At 37.5% G+C, this 21462-nt stretch overlaps 1 protein-coding gene across 3 annotated transcripts in view; it reads left to right on the forward strand.

Moving 5' to 3' along the window:
• The window catches only part of RAB3C (RAB3C, member RAS oncogene family), a 307888-nt gene that overhangs the window by 139097 nt on the left and 147329 nt on the right, over positions 1 to 21462 (forward strand). For all 3 annotated transcript variants that reach the window (XM_045061019.1, XM_011282948.4, XM_006927740.5), the window contains exon 3: positions 10367 to 10485. In XM_045061019.1, the coding sequence (XP_044916954.1) occupies positions 10367 to 10485 (119 nt within the window). The remainder of the gene's footprint in view (positions 1 to 10366; positions 10486 to 21462) is intronic.

Below are 21462 nucleotides of genomic sequence, written 5' to 3' on the forward strand. Positions count from 1 at the left end.
AACTCACAAATTTTACCACGATGAAAATCAAGTTATCCAGTGTTCTGTCTCATCCTTCATTACTTCACTTCCATCCTTTTAAAGAAATATAAGTAGACAAGAAATTGTTTATTCATAAGGCTAGGTCAAGGCAAAGATCACTTGTGGTATTTTTTGGTCATATTTTATTTTATTTTATTTTATTTTATTTTATTTTTATTTATTTTAATATTTTTGAGACAGAGAGAGACAGAATGTGAGAGGGGGAGGGGCAGATATAGAGGGAGACACAGAATCTGAACCAGGCTCCAGGCTCTGAGCTGTCAGCACAGAACCCGATTTGGGGCTCGAACTCACAGACTGTGTGAGATCATGACCTGAGCCGAAGTCAGATGCTCAAACTAACTGAGCCACCCAGGCACTCCTAATTGTCATATTCTGACCCTTATTATTCATCACAGTTTTCTCTACCCTCTAGGAGAAAATGTCAGTAGTCTGGAACGTAGACCTTGTATTTTCAAGAAAGAATGAAGGTGCATACAGAACTTAGTCTATAAAGATTAGGTACACTTTTGTTAAAAATAGAAAACTATATTTTAACAGAGAATTGTATTTCAAGTCAGGAAATCTGGGTTATTGTTGATTATTTGGCACTTAAAATTTTTTTTAATGTTTCTTTAGTTTTGAGAGAGAGAGAAAGAAAGAGGGGAGAGGGAGGGAGGGAGGGAGGGAGAGAGATGTGAGCACAGAGCCGTAGCTGGGCTCGAAGTCACAAACTGTGAGATCATGACCTGAGCCAAAGTCAGACACTTAACTGACTGAGCCACCCACGCGCCTGATTATTCAGCACTTATAAACTGCATGAACTTGATTATCTCACTGGCCTCTCTGGGCTTTCATTTCCTGATTTGTAAATGAGAATCTAAATGTTCTAGGTCTGTTTCAGCTCTGAATTCACAGAATGTTTTTAAATACATTTTTCCCTCTTACAGGATTTTTGATCTAGTGCATCAGAAACTTTTTACTGCTGAAATTGGCCCTTTAATATCTACTCTGTTACCACTATATATGGTTATATGTTTGCCATCTTATTTTATGACTTTGCCGTGACCATCCTGATTCTATTTATTTATTTCCTGCTTTTTCTTGGATTGGTTGAGTGCTTTTATTTTCTCCAATTTCATTCTTTCCTTTATTAGTTTGAAAGTTGTAACTGTTATATATAAGGTGATTATTAAAATTCCACAGTTTATATTTAAAATAAAAATTTAATATCTTTATTTCCCCAAAATCAAATACTTAGAATAATTTAACAGCTACCGTTTCCCACTCTACATAACAATGTTATGCACTGTTCCGCGCTTAATACTATCTTGACTTTTTACACCCTAAATTAGAGAACCATGTTCTGGAAGAACAGGTTTAAAGAAATCAGGACTTGTCATTGGTACCACATGTTTGATAAAGGACAACTGGGATGAGAAACAGAAATTAAACCACTGGATATGGCAGTCAGGATGTCACTGATTACTTTAGCATGAACCATTTTAGCAGAGTGTTGGGACCAGTCATGGTTACCACTGGTGAAAGAATGAATGGAGTTTGAAAAAGTGAAGCTGACAAAGATCAAAAAGCACACACATGAAACAGGTGTTAAATAGCCAAATGACTACATCAAACATAGAGCCAGACTGAAAAAAAAATCCGAATTGTCCAACGGTCAACCTAAAATTTGGGGGGAGGAGTAGACTGTGTGTGAGAAAAGGTTGGCCTTAGTATGATTCCTGTTATTTACTACTTTTATGACTCAGAACTGGTGACTAACCTCTCTATTTCTCAGTTTTACCATCTATAAAATGGTCTACTACCTCAGAATAATTAAATAAAATGATAAATGTGAACATACCCTGAAACATATGAAGTCCTGCTAATGTCTCCATTCTTCATGTTGTCATTGTTCTATTTCACTGGTGGTTACTCTGGTGAAAAGTCTAAATCCGTTGATGTTAAATATCACACATTAGTATTATGTCTATCGAAATCCTGTTTCAGTCACACTGTGCTCAATGTCCTATGTCCATCCTCAAACCACAACTTGAACAGATACCATTTCCAGTCATTTTTTTTCCTATTTAAAAGGAAAAGCTCAGGCAGAGCCCAGACATTTTTAGGGCAGTGAACTAAAAATTTTTAGGGCAGTGTATGGTACTATAATGTGACAGTGGATACATGTCACTATAATTTTGTCCAAACCCAAACCCAGAATATATAACACCAAGAATGGACCCTAACATAAACTATGGACTTTGAGTGATAATGATATGTCAAGGTATGTTCATTAGTTGCAACAAATGTACTACTCTGGTGGGAGATGTTGATGATGAGGGAGGTTATGCATGAGGCTATGCAGAGAGTATACGGGAACTCTCAATTTTCCACTCAATTTTACTATGAACCTAAAAATTCTCTAAAAAATATAAGGCTTATTAAAAAACAAAAACAAAAAATACTCAGTATTCCTGAGCCCAGAGCTTAGTTTAAAATGCGCTTGTCACATCCAATTTAATACTCAGATTCTTTCCTTATCATAATCCTGGCTATATTCCTAGGGACTGGTGGTGTAATAAGAAAAGGGGTTTGACCCACTCTTTTCCCTTTCTGTACCTCCTTTTTGTGGTTACTCTTCCCATGTCAAAAGTGGAAGGAAAGCTGGGAGACAAGGAGACGGCAGACAGCTTTATCTAATGGGAGATGAATTATAATTCTTTCTTGGCTTCGCCAGCTAAGCCTGTCCTGTTGTCCACACCTTCTGTGTAACATATAGTCAAATGCTGGTTCTCTAATGTAGGATGTTCAGGGAGCCCTGCAGGGATCTCCTGCTGTTCAGTGCCATGACATGGAAGTTTGCTCGGGGTCCTTTCCCTTCTAACATTCCTTCAGCTGCCTCCTTTCCCTGTTAGTATACCACTAGACTCGTGCACCTCATCCAGGAGACAGTCTTCTCACAAAGTGGGTTAATGGCAAGATGTCTCAAACGCAGCTACCTGCTTTGGTGTTTATTTATCCATGAGAAACTCACACAGCCTAGCCCTGTTAACCTGTGGGAAGTCAGACCTCCCTCCTGCCTCCCTGTCTACCCTGCCATTTCTCTCCAGGTCTTAGGAACCCCACACAAGTGCAGATCGGTACTCCCATTGCCTACACAGACACCCATCCAACCCACTCCAACTGGCATGTGGCTTTGTGAGTGACAGTTCCATCCCTTTGCAAGGAGTCTAGTTTGAGTCTTGTTGCCAATTTTAGGACAACAATAAGATTCACACTGAAAAGCCTGTTATCTTTTAAAACAGAACATTTGATCATTGTAAGCATTTTGGATCGTGTTTTGTGAAGAAAAACAATCACCATCTTGACTAAAAGCTTTGAGCATGCCTGCATTTGAGTATTATGCCCCAGGTTTTGACAAAATTGAGCATAATCAAAATCCCACTGGGAAGAAGTATGTCAAAGAGATTAATTAAAAAGAAAGCAAAAATGGCATCTTTCTCTGTCTTTGTGTTAATCATTCTTAGAAAGCAAGCTCTTAAATAAAATGAGTGAAGATGCCTTTTACACAGCTTTGTGAGTTTTATTAGGTCTTAAAGAGTTCACAAGAGCAGTTAGTGTTTAGTGAAAGTGTCTTAACTTTCATGAGCAGAAACATACTATTGGTTGATATGTTAGGGTCTTACTGACAATGGAGTCAAAGGCTGCCAATAAAAGAGCTATATGTGACTGTTCCTCTCTTCCAGGGAAGATGAATTGCCATGGTAACACTGCCAAGAAATAATAGGTCAAGTTTTATCCTCTGCCTCAGGCTTATTTTATTAGGTTTTACTTAGAAGTGGATGCCATTATAAAATGAAGGTTTGGGTGTTTCAAAGCTAAACATCATGACAAGAAAATCTGATCAATAAACTAGTGTAAGAAGGATGGATGAAGGACAGTTGGTAGGAAGGACATCTAAATTGATTGAAGAACTATTTAGAGGCCAGTTTGTTAGTTCTGTCTTCTGAAATGTGGGCTTGACTTACAGATGATTGTGTAAGTGTGTGTAAATGAATTGAAAGGGACTGTTTGTACCAGATCAGTAGAGAAGAGTGGTTTGTAAATTTTTTTTTGACAGAAGATTAACTGCTGTTAAGAAAAAAGTTTTTACTTCATTCCAAAAGTAAATATGTAGTAAGAAAACAAAATATTTAAGCTTCTTGTTTTGCTTACTATATTTATGAGACTATATGCAATGCTCCTTAATGCCTGTCTGTTCATGAAAATGAAAAAATAACCTAACCCTTGAGGGAAAGTACCATCAAACAAAAAAAAAATGATATGCGATTATCACCATTTTGTTGTTGCTTTTGTTTTGGAGGGTCATGTCTCAGAATACCTCATGACTTTGCATTTTTCTATAATAGCATGTCATTCATTTAGGGGTAAAATACCAACATGAAGCAATATATAATTTTTGTCATTTCAAGCAACATTGTTCTTTCCTTCATATATGTATGTGTGTGCAAATATATAAAAGTCTACTTTTTAAAATCCCAGAGGTATATCAGTTCACCTTTTTGTGAACAGAATTTTTTTAAATTTTATTTGAGAGAAAGAAAGAGAGAGAAAGAGCAAGTGGGGAGAGGGGCAGAGGGAAAGAGAGAGAAAACCTTAAGCAGGCTTCATGCTCAGCGTGGAGCCCCACACGGGGCTCGATCCCACGACTTTCAGATCTTGACCTGAGCTGAAGTCAAGAGTCGGGCGCTCAACCCACTGAGTCACTCAGGCACCCCCAGAATTAGTTTTACATAAGTGGAATATAGTAATGCACTCTAGCATAGCATCCTTCATGAATTCAGGCAGCAAGACTGTGTTAGGCTTCTCAATAAGGCTACCCTTAATTTTACGTATTTTGTCTTCTGTAAAGTAGTAAGTGGGTATGTGGGTAGCTGTGAAATTTATATTGCTTCTGCCCTGATCATGAGGATTCCAGACTGGAGTCAGTGACTCCAGCAGCAATGCTGTACTGCAAATTGGGTGGCTTAAAAAAATAGAAATGTACTGTCCCACAGTTCTGGAGACTAGAAGTCCCCTTAAGGTGATGACGAGGCTACGTTCTCTCTCAGGCTCTAGCAGAGAATTCATTTCATCCCTCTCTCCTTATTTCTGGTGGTTGCCAGCAACCCTTGGCTTCCTTGGCTTCTTGATGTATCACTACAGTCTCTGCCTCTGCCTTCATATGACCTTCTGTGTGTGCTCTGTGTCTCTGTTTCCTCTTCTTCAAAGGATACTAGTCGTAGGATTGAGGCCCACCCTATCCTGGAATGAACTCATATTAACTAGATTACACCTACAAAGACCCTATTTCCAAGTCAGATTCAAAAGTTCTGGGGGTTAGGGCTTCAACATATCTTTTGCAGGGAACCCAATACACCCCATACAGTGGCTATGAATTGAGAGAACCTCACCACTGAGGAGGTGGTCTCATTTACAATTTTGAATCTCTAGTCTGTCTAGTTCTTTAGAAATGGTATTTTCATGATTTTACCTATTTTTTTGTAGACATGTAGGGAATATGATATTCTGATGAATGAAATGCCTTTAATGTGTAGAATTTTAAAATCTATAAAAGTATGTCTCCAATAGGTAGAATAAATTTAACATAAACCAATCACTGTCCCTAACTGGTAATACGTGTTCATGAAATGTTTTTGAATGAATGAACAAAAGAATCAATGGGTCAATCAATCTACACTGTTACTAAACTGTATTAAGCATCATTTAATCTTCATTTGATGCTTCTGAATAATTCCTACAAGAGATTACTACTTGCTTGGAGGCTTGCTGACTATTCCGTTTCATATCTCTGTGTCTGTTTGGAAATTTAGTGAAGTGTGTCTATACCTTAGGTTGCAGGATCCTCCTCTTTCATTTCTGCTGACAAAACCTCTTTAGTTGTCACAAGTCACGCATTATATCACACGTATAATATCACATATTATATCCTCTAGTTTAATTAAATTACTTTTGTTGATCAACTAACATCAATGTGTTCAATTGCGTTTCTTCACGTGTAAAATTGCCTACTTTATCATGTATTCGGATTATCTATCCTTTAATATGTTTTTCCCTGTCTAGTCATTCAATAAATGTGTTTTAGTTGTGGTGATGTTATCTGAGTTATATTCCTTTACTAATGTTTACTTTATTTTCCTTTTAATCCAGTTCAGAGAGGAGTAACTGCCAAAACAAAAATCAAATTACAATGGAAAGCTATTTCCTTTATCTTAAAGCTGCATGTTATCTCTGCGTAAGCCCAAAGGGTTTGAGAATGCAATGCATACAGTTATAAAAAAAAAATAGAATATTTCACCAGAAAAAAATTTAAGGCAAAGACAGAGATCAAAATGCCAAAATTCAAACTGAAAATGTTCCTAGCTACTACTTATCAAGCTGCTAATGTTTTATATTTTACAGTTCTTTTCTTGACATGCACTCGAGTATTTGCTAATCAAATCTATCATTAAAGCCAAAAATTCCTCTTAAAAATGTGGATGAGAAATCACAATATTTAAGCCAACTAAAATCATTTTATTTTTCTTAAAAGAGAAGAAAATGACAGCTAACCTTCATGGAAGACAGTTTTCAGTTTTAGTCATATTTTTATCCTTCACTTTCTCTGTAAGAGATTTCCAGTTGTGTTTTTCAATTATAGGAACTCTACATTTATAGAAAATCAGCAGGTATCCCCAGTTATCAGAATTAACCGAGCAGAGGAACAATGCAAAACCAAGGTTGGGAGCCATTTTTCTGAACAAATTGAGAAGAGGTACCGTTGTAGCCAGTTACCTTCTGAGACTGCTCACATTTAATTACATTAGTGGCACTTGACATTATAAAATGTTTCTTTCTTTCAAATATAACCTTCTATCATCATTAGTAAATGTCAAATGTAATGAAGTGTTTTTCTGACTTATTTTTCTTCCTGATACCATAGGAAAGAACATGCTAATGAGTTTGTAATTCTGAAGCTGTTTTCAGTGCTCAAAACCAATGAAGAACCAACTTGGTGTCTGGTTTTTTAGCTTAGTTTTACTCTTTTTGTTGTTATCTTTGTATTTGGGAAGATTTCCTAATACACTTCCCCTATTTGGTGAAGTTTCTTATTCCTCCTAAGAGCATTTAGGTGACAACTACCTCTAATTAGATTGTGTTTCTGGGTTCAAATCAGAATGGAGTAGAAGGCCCTGACCCTTGCTGTGACTTGAGTGCTTTCTGAAAGTTTCTATTTTTTTTTTTCTTATAAGCTGGTTTTCTTATAAGCTGTTTTTTTTTTTTTTTTTTTTTTTTTTAAGCTAGCTACCCCTCTGTCTACTTTTAAATTTTGGTAATGGCTATCCAACCGTGTGGTTCCCTGTAACATATCAATCATAATACAATAGGGCCTTGATTTCTGCTCTCTCAAAGATTAACAGCACAGAGACTGAAATGAATGTTTTATAATGCTAGAACTGGTTTCTTTACTGTCAAAATAAAATTAACATCTTAAGAAAAGAGACGCCATCACTGGAAGAGGTCAAGAAGAAGGGGATGTCATAGTTTTCCAGCACACCATTATTCAGTGTCTGTGTTGAAGACATGCTTGACAGAAAGAGTCTGGGTCACCTTTTAGCAGTGCCTTGGGTGTATTGGCTGTTTTCTCCTGGTGAAAAATCAGGGGAAAGCTGTCTGTTATATAGAGAGGGCAGCAGGAATGGGGTCCCCAACCTATGAGAAGATTACTCAATGCTAGAAAGCTTTTTTTATTTTCAGGATTTTTATCATTTTAATTTTTACACATTTTGTAACTTAAGAAAAAATTTTTTGAGTATAGTTGACACACAATGTTAGTTTCAGGTATACAATACCCTAACCCTAACCCTAACCCTTACCCTTGACTGAACAAGTCTTATGTGTGAGGCTGTGCTCACTACAAGTGGAGCTACTATCTGTCATCATACAATAACATTACAGTACCAAGGACTAGAAAACCATTTAAAGTTACTTCACAATAAGAAAAACAAAAGTAATTTTATAAGTAACATATTCTAGAAAGTAGGAACCCAGGATGAAAGTAGATGTTTTAAAATAATTATGAGGAGTTTAGTTCCCCAAACAGCCAAAATATATTACACAATCTCTGATTATACCATGCTTTGTAAACATAGTCTTTGGGAATTTGGTTCTCTAACTTTCTTCTTTATTTCACAATTGGATATGATGTTAACTGAATTAAATCCAACATATATCTAAGAATATCACATAAGCTTAAGATTGGCTTCTTTCTGCCTGATAAATTTGTATATTTATCTCAATTTTATGCAGCTGATGATATTAATGTTTATCTTGTATGTCTACATTTTCATATTTACGTAACATTAAGCAAAGTAAAATAAAACATTCACGTAACTTCCAGGGAACTTCTATTATGGAGGCATGCACCTATGTGGCATTATTATGCTTGGGATTCAACTCTTTTTAAAGATGAATTAGCTATTTATGTGCCTATATATAAATAATTTTAAAATTAGATTATTTAGCATTTTTCTTAATGATTTCTAATACTACTTAGCATATTAAAGATAGTAACTTTTGGTCTTCTGGTACTATGAAAATATATTTCCCACTTTATTTGATTATGTATCATTTTAATTTGATTTATACCTTTTTTTATATTCAAGGAATTGTCAAATTTTCATGCAGTAAAGTCTGTACTTAGCTTTTTGTTTTCAGCCAATGGTGATACGTTCTGAAAGATCTTTTCCACAGATTTTGCTCTATTTTTGCTATTTTAGGTACCATAACTTGTTTTCATCCTATCTTTGGAACTGTGTTTCCCTAATACCATCTCATAAACATCTCCCTGGTCCTTGTTCTTGGTTTCATGAAAAGTCACATGCTTGGCTAATTCTCAACTTCTCCATATCCCCATGTTCTCCCGGAATCACTTGCTGATTTCCTTAGCCTTTTTTGATCACCCTTCTCTGAAATGGCAGGGGCCAAATAAAATATACCACACAGACTAGGAGAAAATTGTAAGCAGGGTCATGTTTCTTAGGGTTAGTCTATGGTGGGGTGTAAGCATCTAAACAGGAGAATACCTGTGGGTGAGGAATAGCATTTCCAACATGAGCCCATCCCAGTAGTGACACTCAGATGTTTGTTTCATTTGATCACAAAGGATCCTATTCTTGTGTCATCCAACACATCAGCTTTCCCTACAAGGGCTATTAGGGCGACCTGGGTTATATTCCATGTGCAATGGAGACATTCCTGGGAGAAGAAGAGAAAGACGATCCAGACTGAAGTCAGAAGGAAGATACCATTTCTTTCCAAAGTGCTCAGCACCTAGAGTACTAGGAAAGAGAAATCAGAGCCCGGGAGATCGGACACCAGGGAGCATGGTGTCATAAGCGATAGCCTAGATCCTGTGAAGACAAAGGGGCAAGAAACAGTTGAATTGAGGAATAATTTCTTGAGCTACACTAAACTATACATGACATATATAGGTGACTTCACTGATGTATCTGCCTGATTCCCAGGTTTCACCACAGCATGCCATCTCTTCTGCAGGCCCTGAACCCCTGTATTTGTAAGCTGCTACCTCCCTTCTTGGGCTAGCCTTGACTCCCCAGCCATCAAAAACAACAGCCAGTACTTGGCATCTGTTGACCACTGTTCGTATGCCAGGTTTTGTGTGAAGCACTTCACATATACTGTTTCACATGATCCTAACAAACATGCTAGACTTTAGAGAGGGTAAGTGGCTTGTCCACATTCCCCTAGTCATGTAACAGGAAGACAGAAACCCCAAATCTCTTGACTCAAACATCCACAGGAAGCATATGTTTTTATTCTCATTTTACAGTGGAATAAGCTGAGATTAAACTGTATGCTTTTAAAAGCAGGGAATTTTCACGAAATTATTTTTCCCCCACAGTGGCCTCTGCTTAGATTATAAACACATAATGATGGAGCTAATGAACTCTTCTGGTTTTAAACTATACAAAAAGCTACAGGGTTCTGATATGTATAATCTTTCTTTTTCTTTTATTTTCTATAGTGATCTTCTGTTTAATAGAGGGAATATATGTAGAAGGGGTATTTTGAGCTCGATCTCTACCAAAAAAATAATTTTTCATAATATTGTAGAGCTGCTATCTGGAAATCATTAGGGAAAACAAGACTAAAAAGATATATAGTTATACATTGCAAGCACAATTTAGACTCTCTATTATGACCGTTTTTGGAATAATTAATCACTTCCTAAAACATTTATTGCCTTATTTTTTGAGAGATCATTATTGTTATTTTTTAGGACACAGCAGGCCAGGAAAGATACAGAACTATCACCACAGCCTATTATCGTGGAGCCATGGGCTTTATTTTGATGTATGACATCACAAATGAAGAATCCTTCAATGCGGTACAGGATTGGTAAGTAGGAGCAAATACTCCCATCACTAATCATAATGGTGTTTTCATTCAACTTTCTCTTCTTCCTCAAAGCACTGACCACACTGCAATGTAATATGTGTACTTATTGTATACTGTGATCTCCCTCATGCTTCATAAAGCAGACATGTACTAGCTATGCTAAGAGCTGTTGTTTAGGGATTGAGAAGAAGTCATTTTGGTGACTTTTCTACATTTTGTACCTTCCAGTGCTTTGCATCCTGTCATGCCTAGTTCCATGGAGACTTTTGATTTTTTTTTTAATATAAATAATGAATGGTTTGGAAGTTTACTGGTCTAATATAGGGATTAGGAAACTGAGAACCATAGGTCAAATCTGGCGCAATGCTTGTTTTGTAAATAGTTTTATTAAACATAGCCATGCTCATTTTCTTATTGCCTGTGATGGCTTTCACAGTGCAACAGCAGAGTTAATTAAGTTGTTGTAACAGAAACCATATGACCCACAAAGCCTGAAACCTTTTCTCTCCGGCTGTTGACAGCAAAAGCTTGCTGACCCCTCGTCTAGATTTGTTAAATAGTTTTCAGTTTTTCTTCAAGTTGAAAAGTTTTGAAGGACTGAGATAAATGCAGAGATAAAACCAAAGCATGTTCTGACCCATGGCTACACCATCTCTATGAAAACCCCTCTGTCCGTGGTGAGTATGGTTTGCAGTGGAGAGCGTGTGCCCTTGGGTGCAGCTTCCTTCAGCTTCTTCTACCAGCACCTTGGGAGGAGACATGGAAGAGCTGATGGTCACGGTCATGGATTCAAGCAGCAGGTCTGAGCAGAGTTGCTTTCTTATGGAAAGAGCCAGAGTCTCTCTAGAGCTTTGTGTGGTATTGGGAGGAAAATGGAGCTCCCGCTGCTGGTACCAGGACTGAACAGATACCATATTTTAACTGAAAATATGGCTTGTCTTCTGCAAGGATTATTAGCTGTACAAAAGTGAAATAAACTGGGGCACCTGGGTTGAGCATCCGACTCTTGATTTCAGCTCAGTTTGTGATCCCAGGGTCATGGGATTGTCCCCCATGTTGGGCTCTGTGCTAGTGTGGAGACCGCTTGGGTCTCTTTCTCTCTGTCTCTCTCTCTCTGTCCCTCTATCTCCCCCCACTCCCACCTCTGCCCTTCTCCCCTGCTTGAGTGTGCACTCTCTCTCAGAAATATTTTCTTTAAAAGTGAAATAAACTATATTTTTTTCTGTTTTACATGATAGTATAATCCAAAGTGATTTTTTTTAATTTTTTAAATGTTTTTATTTATTTTTGAGACAGAGAGAGACAGAGCATGAGTGGGGAAGGGACAGAGAGAGGGAGACACAGAATCTGAAGCAGGCTCCAGGCTCTGAGCTGTCAGCACGGAGCCCGACACAGGGCTCGAACCCACAGACTATGAGATCATGACCTGAGTCAAAGTTGGCCGCCCAACTGACTGAGCCACCCAGGCACCCAAAAGTGATTTTTTTTTACATGTGTATTAGCTCAATGAATGTTGGATGCTATTAAAATCTTTAACTTACTTTAGATTATTTCTTTTACATTTTAATTTTCATCCGAGAAAACACCGACATCTTTTCTATTTACACACATAAACACACACACAATGCAAGAAATGATACATTTACAATAGCATCGCAAAAAGGAAATATATAGCTATAAACTGAAAAGGGAAAGTTTGGGATTATATGAAAAAGTAATAGGCACATAAAAGAAGGCCTAAGTACTCTTGTTTTTAGTAGACTGAATATTGTAAAAATGCCAGTTTTTCTCAAATTAATTCTTAAATTAAAGGCAATCCCAATTAAATACCAGTAGGTTTGGTACAGAATGGAAGGAAATAGAGAGTCCAAACATGACACAAATCTATATGGGGATTTAGTTTATGATGAAAGTACCATTTCAAATCAGTGACAGAAAGGCTGGTTCAATTAAGAGTGTGGCGATATCTAGTTAATTGTCACGCACAGCTCCAGCACACATACTGCTGTGCAAAATGGTCATTTTAACTTTGATTATTTCCTCCCGGAAATCTTGAGACCCAGTAGTCCCAGGCAGGAAGCGTTCCTGAATCACGTTTCAACTTCAGGATCCCAAATGCTGTTTGCACCCTCAAGAACTGAGTTCATTAAAACCAAATGGCAATAAGGCCGGGAGCCCAAGCTCTCTATACTCCTGACTCTAGTATCAGAAATGATGTAGAGAAGTTCAGTGTCCATACACCCTATTCCACACCTTCCCCCACTTACTCCAGTCAACCCAGCTTTTCCCCCACCAAGGCTTCCTCACCTTTCAACAGACTACCTGCGCTACATCAGTCTTCCTCTTCCTCAAACTCCTTATTTGACTCTTAACTCACTCTTCGTTTTTGAAGCTCTGTTTCCTTTTTTGGGGTGGGGGAGGGGAGGAGTATTTTCCAGATTCTTCTTGTCTCACTCTAGGACTGCTTCCCATTCTACTTCCAAGATTTCCCTCACTCAGCCAAGGGTAAGTGTACCCCCATGGTTTGTTCAGTTGGGCTCATTTTTAGTTTCCTTGCCTATCTTATCCACTCACACACATCATTTATCACTTACACCAGATGGCTCCCAAGTTTACATTTCTGGCTCCAGTCTATCTTTTAAGCTGCTGTGTTGCATTTCCAGGTGCCCAAAATATTTCTTCACCTGGATATCCTGCTGGTGCCTCAGAATCAATGATCTCTGCCTGAAGTTGCTCACCTGCCTGACATCATTATTTCTTCTCATTGAGACCACAACACTCTGTCACCCACTGTCCACCCTGAATCCAGTTCTAACTTCCAACCATCCTAATCTGGAACTTGATCTTGAATTTTAATTTTTCCTGAATATCTTTTGATTCTGCTTCTGCCTTTCCATTCCTTCTGTGACCATCATTGCTTCTTCTAATTTTTTTTCCCTCTACCCTCATAGTAGCCTTTCTAACTGATCTTTCTCCCTTTAGATTTCTTCCTGTCTCAAGCTATCCTATCCCACTGCTGCTATCAGAGTCTTCCAAAGGAATAGGATCCTAAAGATCACTGGAAGACCCTGCCCAAAATTCTTGACTTACCATCACCTACTTAATTAATTAAAGTTTCTTCAGCCTGACTTTCAGACACACCACATTTATGGATCCGCTGTGTCTGTATAGTCTCTTCTCACTATCCTAGAGTCCAACTGATCTATTCACTGTTTCTACAACACATCCTAAACTTTCCAACCTTTGTCAGTTTTTCCTTTGATGTCACACCTGCTTTGCATACCTTTTTCACAGCCTACTGCCTCTACACCATGTAGGTCTGTCAAAACCCATGTCCATCCATAAGCCAATCCTTACTTACTCATTTTTATTCATCCACAATTGTATGATCATTATTATTAGAATTTTCTTATCCACTCAACAAATATTTATTGAGTACCCACTCTTGACAATCTGCCGGACATTTTATTTATGCCATCATTTACTATCCCAGTTAATGGATAGTAAATTCAGATCCCCCGGTTCTCTGATATAGAAGTCTGAGCACTGTTTTTGATTTCTTTACACGTCACAGCTCATTGACCACCAAGTCCAATATTTTGACTTTCTGCATGCCTCTCAAATCTATTCTTATCTTATGTCCCTATTGCTACTGTCTTCATCTAGACTGTCATTAGCTCTCATCTACTTTAGGAACCTTCTATCTTGTCTTTTTACCATTAGGTCCTACTCACCCCACATTCTATATCATATGGCCATCAGACCTAGTGAACTTTAAACATGTCTTAAAAATAAAATCTGTAGTAATGTTTTATTACCTATCATAGTGCTCCCTAGAGCCCATCTGAATTACTGTGAACCTTTGACAACATGAAGAAGCCCAGGGTCCACTCTGGACATACTAAGCCACATCTTCAGTGATAAATATATATTTATTTGAGTATATATATTTTTGAAAGCTTCATGAATGATCCTGAAGCCCCTTTCTGATTAAGGCCACTCATTCAAAATGAAACCCGAACATGGTAAACAGTGTAGCCTCCATTTATCTATTTCACTAAAATCATCTCCTGCCACTCTCCTCCTTTGGCTCTTTATTTCAATCAGAAAACTTTTCTCAATTTGTCTGCTTGGCATACCTTCTTTGTTATCTTTCCAACTCATTCACCTTTTAAGACCAGCTCAAATGTCAACTCTTCTATGAAGCTTTTGAAGATACTGCTCCCCCCTTTCCTATCCACCCATTTTCCAAGTCCAAGGGACAGTACTACTCACACCCTTATCTCTGCATCCACACCATCCTAATATTTTCTACAGATCACATAAGGAACCTAGCAGGCTCTTGTTATTTGATTACGTTTTTTCTTCTGTATTAAACTGTGAATTCATTAATCTTTTTTTCTCTAGTACTGAATACAGTATAATCTTATAAATTTTTTTCTGAATTTTTATTGTAGTGAAATATACATGGCAAAATTTACAACCCTAACCATTTTTTAAGTGTAAAGTTAGTGGTAATAAATACATTGTTAGTGTTGTCGCAACCATCACTACCATACATCTCCAGAACCGTTCATCTTGCAAAACGGAAACTCTATACCCTTTAAATAATAACTTCCTATTCTTTTCTCTCCTCAGCCTCTGGCAACTACTGTTGCCAGAATTTGACTTTTCTAAGTACCTCATATAAGTAGAGTCATAGTAATCTATTACTGTACAATAGTACAATTTATATTTTGAATGGATAATCCAAAGAACTATAGAGAAGCAAGCATTTTCTTTGTTAATATCCCAAAAGAAGATAAAAAATTATTTCAGACTGCCATAGTCTGCAATTAATGGTTCTATTTGTCCTCTCCCCCAAAAAAGGTTTAATATTGTTATGTATATTGCTGCTATGGCACTATTTATAGTCAACTTTTTATCATTCTGAAGTATCTACTTGTCTTAAGTGCTTAATAGATTATAAATTATTTGCAGAGAAATACTATCTTATTTGTTTGTGTCCCCTATTTAACATAGTTAACATCACAAAATAGGTATTTTAAAAAGTATTCTTCATTGAAAAATTGACCCATCAAAAACCTTGGAAAATGTTTAAGGAATAAAAACAGAATTGTATAGTAAGGGAAAAAAAAAAGCCTGTGTAGGAAAAAAAATCCACTTCAGCATTTCAAGCTTTCTTTGCATATAGGCCATGACTAAACAACAATGGGGAAAGGAGGGAGCTTAGTAATATTCAGTGGTGACTGTTTACAATAGGAAATAAAGTATTCTCAAAAAAAAAAAAAAGCAAGTGCAAAAGAACATATTCTCTAAGTTACTGGTCTCCAAGTGCTTATCTTATGGGTGCAAAAGCAAACAAACAAAAAAAACCCCAAAAAACAGAAAACATTTATAGCAAAAAATAAGAAATTAAATGAAAGTGATTTGCAGCTGAAGTTTCTAATACTTTCTCGTAACAAAATGCTCTTCAGTTGCACCAAAAGGAAAAAACAATAGTTGTTTGCTGTGATCTCTGTAAAATTCTTAAACCAACTGTAGGGAAATTTAGATTAAGTGTTAAATTTTTTTATAATTTCATTACACACAAATTCTAATCTGTTAAAAAGGTAGGTATAGAGATTTAGAGAAAATAGCAATAAGTTAGCAGGTCATGTTGAGGAAATGGCAGTGATCTCTTTTTTGAAAACACATTAGACTATGCTTTCAATTTTCCAGTGGAGTTTTATTAGAGGAATTAAATAAAAATATCCTTTTTAACTTGGCCAAATTCCAAAGTTCTACAAAATTAATATAAAACAAAACTCACTGTGAGCTTATGTATAAGTTTATATAGAGTGTACAAATATTCAAAAAGACTGTGAGGAAGGACACATAAAAGACATATACAGTATGGTTAATGAAACAGAATTAGTCACACTCAAGAATCAGGAGAGGATAATTGTTTTAGCCCTCATTCCCTGGAATTAGGGTGGAAAAAGCTTTCATGTTAATATTTTCTTACAAAGTATACAGTCTCAGGGCAGCCGGAGAGAGGAGTCCAAGTTCCACATACATGGATGAATCATTTTAGTAGAAGAGGGAAGCTTCGGTGTGGGAGGCAAGAGACTATGGCATTGGCCACAGGTGAGCTGCTCTGGGTTATGCCTTTCTTGTATTGATAACACAGGCGATAGTCCAACAGAGCTCTTGCAGAAGTGTTTAGCAAGAGCAATGACACAAGTGGCCAAGAGTCACCTCAAACAGGTGAAGCAAGATCTGAAAGAGCACATAAAAGGTGTCTGACAGAGAATTTACAAAGCTTATGGAAATCACAAAGATAAAATTGTTACTATATTTAAGATGAAATTTCGTTCTGAAATTCCTGGAAATCAAGGTGAAAATCAAAGCTGGGGGGAAAAAAAGTAAACACAGTGTGTTATATAGCTCTCATTATAGGGGGGTGGGGAATACCATACTAATCCCCCAGGACAAAGAAAATTTTCTTTGAAATAAATTCTGATGGAAATGTCTTTTATATGGAGGCACGTTGGATTTATGTCAACAATGGCTTTTTACAACTAGTACTAAGAAGACCTCACAAAACTCCTTTTTTATAGTGCCCTCAAAACACAGAAGGCAAACATTAGAGCATATCAGTGAAGGCCCTCTGAGAAGCTAGGCAAATACTACAATCTGAACACATAGATTTCTTGTAGTCTCTAACAATCCAAGAATTGAATGGTAACCTCTCAGGTGAATACTTGGATTCTATGCTATCTAGACTGTCTTCCCTAAATATCATTTTTCTATCTTATACCTTAGGTAGAAGAGAGTGTGAGGTTATGCACTCTGAAGAGGGCCTCAGATAATTATACTGCATCCAGTATTTTGGATTACAGACACTGACCTTTTATTATTATAAGTGTTAACAAGTCTTTCTAGTTTTTGGACTTCTTTTGGTCTCTTGAACTTCTCATACCTCTGGGGTTCTGTTCCTCTGGGCCTTTGAACATGCTCTGCTTTCTATAAGAAATCACATCCTTCCAATCACCATGCAGATCAAGCCAATTTCCTCTCATCCTTCAAATTTCATCTTGTTCATAATTTTCTCTGATGTTTTCTCAAATACCAGATTCTTTTAGCTGCTTCTGCAGTATACTTTCAAAACACTATCACATGTATGTCTTATAATATATTCTAAGTGTTTATTTAGTTCTCTGTTTTCCTGCTGAATTCCATGTTCCTTAAAGACAAGTACTTTGCTTGTCTTCTTTACCTTTTCATCCCAGGGCCTACCCCAGGGCCTGGCACTGAGTGGCTGGTTAAGAAATACTTATTGAATGAGTGAGTGAAACCTACATGGAAAATGTACACCTTGTGGGGCTACCTGAATTAATTGGAGGGGCACCTGGGTGGCTCAGTCGGTTAAGCATCCAACTTCGGCTCAGGTCATGATCTCACGGTCCGTGAGTTCAAGCCCCGCGTCGGGCTCTGTGCTGACAGCTCGGAGCCTGGAGCCTGCTTTGGATTCTGTGTCTCCCTCTCTCTCTCTGCCCCTCCCCTGTTCATCTCTGTCTCTGTCTCAAAAATAAATAAACTTTAAAAAAAATTGAATTGATTGGAGTATTTTGTAAAAAGATGTGATAAAGTAAGGTGGCTGTAAACAACCCTATTGGGAACTGCAGTGAGGCTTGCAATGGTTCTTTGGATTTGTCCACTTGGTGAAAATATGTCTAAATCATGGTCAGTAAGTAGACTAACTGACCAGATCCCCATTTGCTTAAACTTGCAGTTTGTTAGGGAGAACACTGTGTGCAGTTGCAAAGTCAAGGGTAGGAATTTAGTGGCTCCATTGCTGTAAAAAAAAAAAAAATAGAGCTTAACTCTTTTTATTAAAAAAAAATTTATAAATATTTAAATAAATATGTTTATATTTATATTATATTTATATTTATATAATAAATATATAAATTTAAATTTAAATATTTAAATAAATATTTTAAAAATATTTATTTTTTAAATAAATAATTTATTAGAGAAACAGGTACCAAATAGATTCAAATAGTCCTAGAAACCCAAAATCACCACTGCAAATTTCACTGCCTTTGAAATGTTTCTCAGGTGAGTGAGTGGTGGCCCACAAGTTCCCTGGGTCTCAGTTGGAGCACGGCCCTGGATGTATGGAATTTGAATCTCCTGTCATGGCTCTTCCTAAACGTCCAGCAGCTAAGACTCAAATATCTATGCCAACTGCAGTGCCTTTCAACTTGACTTAAAATCTTCTCATCCCTGACTTTAAATGCATTTCTGTTCTAAGTATGGCATGGCCACAGGCTGCTGTATTTCCTGTAGGAGAATGTCACTGGCTTATCTCCTCCAGCTTTATTTATTTACATTCGGCTTTTTATGACACAATGAGGAACTCTAAATATAATTTTTTTAAGGCAGGAAATCTGGTGAGCAGATTGATATTTTTTAAAAAACCACCAGAGTGAGGATAAAAGTCTAACACCGTCTTCCCACCAGTTTTAAATAATTCATTTCTATGACGTTCAGGGTACCATTGCAGATGTGCTAGAACCAGAATGAAATTTCACCTTCAAATATTCTCTTCCTCTGCAATTTTCCTTGTTTTTTTTTAATCCAAAAATATATAATTGTCTTAAACGAAGGTGCTATCATATTAAATATGAATTTTAGCTTGATAGTAACAGCAAAGATAAGCCTTTGTTCAGGGCTTCTTAATCCTGTTCAAGGGTCCTATCAACTATAGAATCAGTTCTGTCACAGCTCAAAGGGGGCAGTTTTGGGATTAGAGCACAGACATCTGAGCCCAAGGCTCCCCACCACTGCACAGTGGGCATCAAGGAGTCTTTCCTCTCCCTGGATCTTACTGGCTCAGTCTCTCAGTGCTGCTCTGAACCAGCCTTAAAACATTTTTCTTGTACGGATAACCCAACCCAAGCTCAAGTTTACATTTAGAGAATAGATAGCTCCTAATCCACAGCTCCTTCCAAAAACAAACAAACAACAAACAAACAAAAATACTGAAATAAACAGTCTATTCTCTCAACTGTCTCTTCCATCTCCTGTTTGGTTTATCAGGCCAAAAACGTTGGGGTTAATCTTAACTCTTTATTTTCTGACAGCCGACACCCAGTGCTTCAAAAACTGCTGTTATATCTTGGCTCTAATTTCAAAATACTGTCTACTCTTGTTGTCCAAGGTTGTTATGCTCTATGAAATCACCAAAAATGTTCATTTAGCGACTACTGAATTGTTGCTGCCTAGGGAAAGTTCAGGGTTAGGTTGCTGTGAGCCTCAGGCCACATTTTTGCCTGCTGGTCAATACACACTTGGTTTTAGGTATGTTTCCACTTAAAGACACTGTTTTACTTAATATGTATTCTTGATTCATGAGCTTTGAACTCATAGCCAACATCAACAAAGTCATACCTGAATGGAGCTTATCTGATGCATGTATTCCTGCACAAGCATATACAAGCCCCTTGGTACTTACAAACACCAGCTAGCCCTTCAGCTTTATGCTTGGAGCTCACTTAAAACAGCAAAATCACCAATAAAAAGCACAAAATGTGAAAAGTACAGTGCTAAATATATTGTGAAAAAGCATTATTTACTGGAGAAGACCGAAACAAGGCAAAGCATGGCCTTTTACAATCTCTGCTGGGAATATGTGGGAATCAGACCACTCAGATTTTTCATCACTTTGCCTATGTCTGCAAGTGTCTGTGAAAGCGCCATGAGTATTTATTTTGGGATTACAAATACATTTCAGTAAGTAGGCAAATTTGCAAATACAGAATCCAAATTTGCAAATACAGAATCCATGAATAATGAGAACCAACTGTATACCCAGAATCCCCCTACCCCACCATTTCCGCTGTGTGTTCGCATGCTAGGGCTGCCATAGCCAGGTCCACGGACTGGTTAGCTAAATAACAGAAATTTATTGTCTCACAGTTCTGGGTCTCTAAGTCCCAGATCAGAGTATTGGGAGGTCTTATACTGGTGCTGTGAGAGTGAGTATTGTGAGAGCGAATCTGTTCCGGACCCTTCTCCTAGTTTCTAGTAGCCTCAGGCATACTATAATTGTAGATGGCCATCTGCTCCCTGTGTTTTCATATCATCTCTCCTTTGTATGTGTCTCCCTCTATGCCCAAAGTTATCCTTTCTATAAAGATACAGTAATATTGGATCAAGTCCCACCTTAATGACCTCATCTCAACTTGATCATCTGCAAACTCCTCATTCTAAATATGGCCACATTCACATGTTCTTAGGATTAGAACTTGAACATTTTTGGAGGGATACAATTCAAGCCATAACACATTGACACCACGTTGTTTATGCCACCATCCTCTCCTCTCTGGATTGTCGCTATAGACTAACTGGTCACCCTTCTTCTGCCACTGTCCCAGCCCCCAGAATCTTCCCAGAACATAGAGGGAGCTTTACAGACTGTAAATCAGATCATGTCACTCTTCCCATCTCTCCTGGATTAAAGCCAAAGCCCTTATAGACCCTATGATATCCGGTGCAACTGACTTACCACCTCTCTGACCTCTTGCAGCCTGGTCTAGCCACAACAGCCTCCTTGCTATGCCTAGAACAAGCCAGACATTATTCTTCCCCGGAGCATTTGCTCCTGCTATTCTTACTGCCTGGCAGTCTCTTTCCCAGATATCCTTCTGGTTCTCCCCTCACCTCCTTTGGCTTCACTATAATATCACCTTCTCAGCAAGGCCTTTTCCTCCCCCACTCTATTTCATATTGCAACCCTTTTTTATTTTATAACCTACTTATTTATCATGTCTGTCTCCCCAGCAAGAATGCAAATTCCAAAGAACAGCAATCTCTGTCCTTTTTATGCATTATTATGTCATGTGTCTAGAATAGTCTCTGGCACATGCTAGGTATTCAGGTAATATTTGTTGAGTGAATGAATGCATGCATAACAGAAAGACAAGT

Source organism: Felis catus, chromosome A1 (genome assembly GCF_018350175.1).
Source record: "Felis catus isolate Fca126 chromosome A1, F.catus_Fca126_mat1.0, whole genome shotgun sequence".
Taxonomy (NCBI): Eukaryota; Metazoa; Chordata; class Mammalia; order Carnivora; family Felidae; genus Felis; species Felis catus.